Source organism: Perkinsus marinus (genome assembly GCF_000006405.1).
Source record: "Perkinsus marinus ATCC 50983 genomic scaffold scf_1104296972422, whole genome shotgun sequence".
Taxonomy (NCBI): Eukaryota; Perkinsozoa; order Perkinsida; family Perkinsidae; genus Perkinsus; species Perkinsus marinus.
Window position 1 is genome coordinate 111,537 of NW_003201757.1, and position 6,864 is coordinate 118,400.

Consider the following 6,864-nt stretch of genomic DNA (forward strand, 5'->3'; position numbering starts at 1 on the left):
ATGTCAGGGTTGTCACCACTGGAAGGTCACTGCTCTGTCCTATACAGAGAAGAAACGGAGAGCAAGTGTGGATAGACTGTGAAAGGAAGAAGCTTGTGTTTGAGCATAAGGACGGCACGTTCCATCGACCTAAGTAGTAACAACTACGTGAGGGGGTAGGGACAAATACATGATTTCGACTATTCCTCGGGACACTCAGCGGGCCTTCTATTTCGGGTCGTGTGTCCATTTAATGGAGTCTCGCTCGTTTTACGTGAAGTGGCGTAGAACTCGATATTCGCGGTGATATGCAGTGGTCGTGAAATATATTTTTCACTAGTGTTTTCATATCACGGGTGAAACTCCGTTGTTTTCCTGTCCAATTCTTGGCAAACTACACTATCGAATAACGCGATCAGTGTGTTGACTGCCTCCGTTATCCGAAGTATGGGAAATATTAAATTTAGTTTCACCCGTTTACTGTGAAATGGCATGATACTTCATGCAAATTTAAGACGTGCATGTCTTCACGGCCAATAACACAATCATTTTCCCGCGAAGTGAAATATGTTCTTCACCAGTGTTTTTGAAACTCCTATGTACAGTATACGGTAGAGGGGAGAGTTCATTTGTCCCGACCGGGGTTCGAGCCCGCGTCCTCTTGGTATGGAATACGTCAGATACCCTGTCGATCATACATTGGATTTCTATAACAACAGTCGTGGATTATCAGAGAAAGAAATCACTAAAGCGGAGGCCACTTACTTCGACAATACCCTCAACCTGCCTGTGAGTTCGTAACCGAAAGGTCCATGGTTCGATCCTCGCATCCTGCACCATTCAGATTCCACAATTTCAAGAGCTGCTGCTACAACACGTGACTGCGCCCTTCTTCGTCTTCCAAATGGTCTGTGGACTTTTATGGTTATTCGATGAGTAAGTCTATCGTGTACGTGGTGATGCGGAACAGAAACCCAGCCGGCTTTGAGAAATGCTCCTATTTACATGGGAAAGTGATTGAAGAATGTGTTCCTAGCCAAGAAATGAGTTCCCACGGGAACATTATAGATTCCTGAATGGTTCAAGTACTCTCTCTTTGCAGTTACTGGTATTATTCTCTGATGACCATAGTCCTCCTCATTATGCTAGAAATAATGACGGTAATAAGGCGCTTCATTTTCCGGCCAATTTCGACCGTAGATAAATCGGCGTATACGAGACATGTCGGAGACGCGCTCGATCAAACCACCGATTTATGAGCTAGCAGTTTTGAGGGAAGGTCGCTGGACATTTATACCCTCGAGTAAACTTCTACCAGGAGACATCGTTTGTGTAACTACCAACAACCCGGTAGTATTCAAAAACTGCATCGGCGTGGACGATTGTCGTTTTAGGTGGTGCCTGCTGATATGGTGATCCTCGCTGGCTCGTCGGCTGTGGTAAACGAATCTATGCTGACTGGTAGGCTGCGATGCGGGAAATATTCCTAAGACGTTTTGTGAAAACAAATAGGAAAGTCTCAGATGATGACATCTGTTGATGAGAGAAAATATAAAAAATCCCGAGAAAATAAGACGATTCGGGCGTTTTGTGGTGGGTAAAATATTCCTTGTTGTATTTCAGGGGAGTCCACACCTAATCTCAAGGAGGCCATCATTTCTACTTCTGATATCAAACTGGACTGCCGTGGTGCTCACAAATCTAACATATTATTCTCTGGCACGAGACTGGTAGTGACGAACCCTCCCAATGCGGCCGAGTCGGGAATCCTCAAGAAGGTAGTGTAGTAGTATACTAATGGGAACATCGTGGCTGCCAGGCCCCTTACAAACGAGGTGCGGTATGCTATGTATTGCGTACGGGGTTCGACACTGTACAGGGAAAGCTGGTTCGGACGATATTATATTCGTCGGAACGTGTCACTGGTGATCCGTGGGCTGGTGGTTTCCTATACAAGGGACTGGGTTTAGGTACCAATACTCGAGAGGCTACTACTTTCCTGTTGGATTTAATTGCGGTCGCGTTGGTAGCATCTGTATACGTTGCTTATTACCGTCTAGTGGTGGAGCCTAGTCTCACGCCCTCCAAGTGAGTTTGTGTATTTGTCCTCTCGCATAAAATTATGAAGTCTGCCAGGTGGAAACTTTTCCTCTCCTTAACACATATCATCACTAACGTAGTGCCTCCGGAGTTCCCTGTGACAATGAGTATTGCGGTGACTATGTGTTTGGGTCACCTAATGCGAAATAATGTCTACTGTACGGAACCGTTTCGGCTTCCCTTCGCTGGACAGGTGAGCAGTGGTGTGGTTGCTAGCGTTTACCCCTCGTGATTTCAGGTAGATGTGTGTTGCTTTGATAAGACGGGAACGATAACCAATGGGGAGATGACGTTGCAAGCGACTAAGATGTTGCCGGGGGCTAGCACTGTGGATTCGGGGAAGTAGGGCTTGGGTTGGCGATAGCGACGTCCATCTAGGCTTGGGAATATATAGTGCATAACATTATTGGGCTTCGTGACGTGATGAGGGTACATAATATAGCATTTCGAAGAACTAACGGATGCGGGATTCGAACTCGCGCCCTTCCTGTTATTGGAAGGGCTTTTATAATTGTGAGATTTCAAAATGTTAACTTTGAAGTATTTTATAAAATTTATAAATTCTTTATATTAATCTAGTAAATTATCACAACGCGTATTTGGGGACTTCCACGGCGTGTCGATGAGATTTTGCCCAACACTGTCTCCTTAGGTTGCTGGATCTGGTATTGTCTTGTTGCCACACTCTCACCGCTGTGGACCCTATGGCTACTGTACTAGTCGGGGACCCGCTAGAACAGGCCATGTTCACGGCAGCTAGGACTGCTACTAATGCGGCTGGTAGGCTCCTAGGAGGGGACCAGATTACACCAAAATGAATCGGCTGATTTACGGTATCGTGTCTTTGCACTCAGCAATATATCTCCCTGGAAGTGGGCCGCCGACGTTCCAGATCTTCGGTACGCAGAAGTACACCCAAATGGCTAGGTTCCCCTTCAACAGTGAACTGCAGCGTATGAGCGTTGTGATGAAGTAAGGCGGCATGGAGGTGGTCCTTTGCTCCTGTTGGACATGGTGTCAGGCACGAGAACGGCCCTGCTAGTGAGCTGCTGGTATTGAGCAAAGGCAGTCCTGAGATGATGGAGACTCTTCTGAAGGAGGTGCCTCAAGACTACGAGGAGTAAGCTGTTGGGTGCGAAGTGTAGAAGTTACGGTATGGTTACACAGGACGTACCAAGATCTGGCCGGAGAGGGCCTTAGAGTAATCGCTGCGGCTTATAAGCGTGTGAGCAACCATAGCGACACGAGTGATAGAGAGGAGATTGAGAAGAACCTGCACTTTGTGGCTTTTATTGCATTTCGGAACGAAGTCAAAACAGGGACTATTAAGGCTGTGAAGCATTTAAAAGAGATGGGCAGGAAAGTGTAGGTTATTGACCATTTTTAATCCTTAGTTTTCATCTCGGTGTTGTCAGACCTTTGTGTATGATCACTGGTGACCATCCGTCCACATCTTGTGAAGTGGCCCAGTCTGTTGGTCTCAAGTCGACTGAATCTGATGGTGTGTTGTTATTGTCCGATGATGCTTCCGAGTGGCGACCACTATTCGATTCTGAGGACTACTCTGTGTCACTAGATTGGGGATTCGAACACAGTGATGAGTACACGTTGTGTGTACAGGGCAAATCGGTTGGGGCCCTACTTGAAAAGCCGGACATTGACTTGACCAAGATCACAGTCTTCAGTCGTATGTCTCCGGTCCATAAGGAAGATGTCATCAAGCGGATGGTCGCTGACGGCAGGGTTACGCTCATGTGCGGAGATGGCACGAACGACGTTGGAGCTCTCAAAGCGGCCCATGTTGGCATATCGTTGTTGTCATCGGACTCTGGTCCTGTGTCGAGGAAGCGAAAGCAACAACTACGTGATGCAGACCTCCATGGGCCACCTATTGCGAAGATTGGCATGGACGCTAGTGTGGCGGCCCCCTTCACTTACCGTGGGGAATATATCAAATGTGTTCCCTTCGTGCTTCGATGTGGTCGGGCGGTCCATTCTGTGGTGATGACCATGTACAAAATACTCGCCCTGAATTCGCTTTTGGGAGCGTTCAGCTTGTCGGTGCTCACCCTCCACGGAGCGAAGTTTGGCGACTTTCAATCAGCGGTGGAGGGCATTGCGGTATCGCTCATTTTCACAGCGATGGGCCGCTCGAAACCGGAGAGCCGCTTGTCGCAGTTCAAACCAGTGACGAGCATTTTCCATTGGAGTGTACAACTCTCACTCGGTTTGCAATTGGTGACACATGTCGTTCTACTGCTGGCCGGTTGGAAGCTCGCGGTTTCATATACCTCTGAGGAGTCCGTAGATCTAGAGTCAGCGTTTGAGCCAACTTTGTTGAACTCTCAAATGTTCATTCAGACCGCTGCTTGCCACTTCTCTGCATTTCTGGCCAACTACGAGGGGCCGCCTTCTATGAAGCCGATGAAGGCAAACCGGCCGTTGTGGATGGGTCTCATCGTTGCAGTGAGTACGATTATTTTCGTGGCGAGTGAAGCTTCTCCAGATTTCAATGAGTTATTATCTATAGTGCGGTTCCCTGATAACGAGGGTTACCATCGATGGTCTATGTTTCTGGTCATTTGTCACTTTCTGCTTCCCGTATGTGCCGGTCGTTGGTGTATGCATGTCGAGAAGTCTGCTCAGGGTTACCAACAGAGATGGTTACTGTGAGTAATGCGAAGATAGTTGATGCCTCTCTGGAGTGCCGACTTCATCACGCAGTACTCGACGCTTCTATGTGTACTTTCTTCATTTCATCTCGTTTTGAGTTGTGGAGAGTATCACCATTGCTGTCTTCTAACAAAACGACCATCATTATGGAAGAGCTTGCCACAACCAGATCATGGAATAGGTGGCCAAATGTTTATACTAAAATTCTCCGTGATGAAGTGTTACATACTTTTCACTTCTTACATATCTCGCACTTATCATGCATCGCGATGATGAAAAAAACACAGCTTGTTTTTTTCTGTAGTAAGACAGAGTACCCTTCACATCAACGCTGAGATGATTACCGACGAGTTTCATCAGAATCATTAGTACAACCCAAAACAACGATGAGCGAAGGAAACGCTTCCACTTCAGAGATGTGATACATGTGGACCATGTGGACGACCGAGCATTTAGATATATAGCATAAATCGATGATGACTGCGAGACTCAGCCAGAAATGAACGTTTATATATTCATGGGGGCATTCCCTTGATATGACATGCAAAGATGTTGCCGCTAATGTGAATCGATAGAAACACCAATTACTTGACTTTGCAGTATTGGGTCTCTCATAAATAACATATGCATTGTGGCTACTGCGGCGTACGGTCCGGATTCACCGGTTGTGATATAAAGGAGAAAGGGGATACTGCGAGGTCCTCAACTGAGGGGGCACATTCGTGGCAATAGCCTGTTGGGTTAGCGAAGTCATCAGTGAGCCCTCTAAGGACGGACTCCGCAGCAAAGAGTGCCGGCGAGTAGTCGTCGTTATCGACAGGATTGCCACTATCAACCGTGAAAGGCCCAGGCTCGACCGCAGGAGTGGCAGCAGTGCTCGCTGGGGATGACCATTCGTAGGTGAAGAAGTCCGAAGTGATACTAGACCGTCTCGAATCTGAACAGACGATGACCGTATCGATCTCGAAGGTCTCAATGGCTTACCTCCTCCACACTTGTCTGCCTGGCGCTCGAAAACTTGGACGCTGATGGGCCAGCCAGCTACAGTGTGCTGCGATAACGCGAGTATATTGGAAACCGCCATGGGGGACTTCATTACGACGAAGCCCATAGAGGCGGGACTGACATGAAGTAATGTGGCGACGACAAGTGCGGGGCTCACCGAGCCTTGCCCGGGTGGGGGCCGACGGACTTCTGGCGCCTCCACGGTAATAAGAGGACCTTCTTGACTTCACCGAACCCAGAGAAGTACTGCTCTAGAATACTCGCTGATTGGAAACTAAAGGAGCATTCAGGGAAGGTACCAACGATGAGCCCACCGTAGTTTGTGAATCTTCCTAACGATGAATATACAGGCTTCTTGTTCTTGATCTAGCTGCTTCAAAAGCTCAGGCAGGCAGTAGCCGCCGCCGACCACAGGAGTGCCGTCGAACATTGCCGCTGGAGTAAGTAACAACGCACTGTCGTTTCGGTCAGGAGTACGAGAATCTGCCAGAAACCACACAATACTAGTCAGTGACAGTTGCAACTTACCGTAGTCCTCGGGTCGAACGAGTTGGTACTCAGTGAGGAGCCGCTTCAACTGATGATTTTGCTCCTCGAGCTCGCGAGACCGGCGGCGTTCGTCTTGAAGCTGCTCTTGAAAGGAGTTACAAGCCACAATGAGAGCTGCTTCGTTCAGATGCTGCGGAGTGTACATGTATAGATAGCAATATGAATGAAGACTGGTTGGCAGTCGCTACGAATAGTCGTCGTTCGCCGAGTCGCTTCAAATCGAAGGAGTATCTTTGCGTTGAGTATTTTCAAGTAGTTGTGAGATGTGCAAGAGCGGAGTATCTATAGGCTGTGAACAACGTAGAATGCGGACAGTTGAGGGCCCCCGCGATATCTAGGTGTATTCCTCTCGGAGAGCCCTTCCGTCATGGGTATGCGATATCTATTGTCGCAAAGGCACGGTTCTGGCCCGTTCGCCTGATGCAAAGTGTACGGTTCATGCAACTATGTTTCAAGGGCCATCCACTCAACGAAAAGAGACTGCAGCTCCGGCATATAATGACGGGAGGGATCAATGGAACCCAGTGATCCGATGCATGTCTGTCCAGCTCTACCAGA

At 48.1% G+C, this 6,864-nt stretch overlaps 2 protein-coding genes across 2 annotated transcripts in view; one reads left to right on the forward strand and one right to left on the reverse strand.

The window, feature by feature from the left end:
* Pmar_PMAR028018 (cation-transporting ATPase 13a1, putative) overlaps window positions 1-4,829 on the forward strand; it is a gene marked incomplete at its 5' end in the record, with an annotated part of 5,843 nt that extends 1,014 nt beyond the window's left edge. Inside the window, 15 exons of the mRNA XM_002766592.1 lie at window positions 48-133; window positions 660-768; window positions 824-915; window positions 1,082-1,139; window positions 1,180-1,329; window positions 1,374-1,440; window positions 1,603-1,757; window positions 1,799-2,067; window positions 2,116-2,272; window positions 2,318-2,421; window positions 2,732-2,859; window positions 2,934-3,051; window positions 3,101-3,199; window positions 3,247-3,444; window positions 3,495-4,829. Coding sequence (XP_002766638.1) covers window positions 48-133; window positions 660-768; window positions 824-915; window positions 1,082-1,139; window positions 1,180-1,329; window positions 1,374-1,440; window positions 1,603-1,757; window positions 1,799-2,067; window positions 2,116-2,272; window positions 2,318-2,421; window positions 2,732-2,859; window positions 2,934-3,051; window positions 3,101-3,199; window positions 3,247-3,444; window positions 3,495-4,752 — 3,048 coding nt within the window. The 3' untranslated portion in view covers window positions 4,753-4,829. The remainder of the gene's footprint in view (window positions 1-47; window positions 134-659; window positions 769-823; window positions 916-1,081; window positions 1,140-1,179; window positions 1,330-1,373; window positions 1,441-1,602; window positions 1,758-1,798; window positions 2,068-2,115; window positions 2,273-2,317; window positions 2,422-2,731; window positions 2,860-2,933; window positions 3,052-3,100; window positions 3,200-3,246; window positions 3,445-3,494) is intronic.
* Window positions 4,830-5,387: 558 nt separating this feature from the next.
* Pmar_PMAR028019 (hypothetical protein) overlaps window positions 5,388-6,864 on the reverse strand; it is a gene marked incomplete at both ends in the record, with an annotated part of 4,337 nt that continues 2,860 nt past the window's right edge. Inside the window, 5 exons of the mRNA XM_002766593.1 lie at window positions 5,388-5,689; window positions 5,737-5,873; window positions 5,915-6,031; window positions 6,072-6,240; window positions 6,286-6,436. Coding sequence (XP_002766639.1) covers window positions 5,388-5,689; window positions 5,737-5,873; window positions 5,915-6,031; window positions 6,072-6,240; window positions 6,286-6,436 — 876 coding nt within the window. The remainder of the gene's footprint in view (window positions 5,690-5,736; window positions 5,874-5,914; window positions 6,032-6,071; window positions 6,241-6,285; window positions 6,437-6,864) is intronic.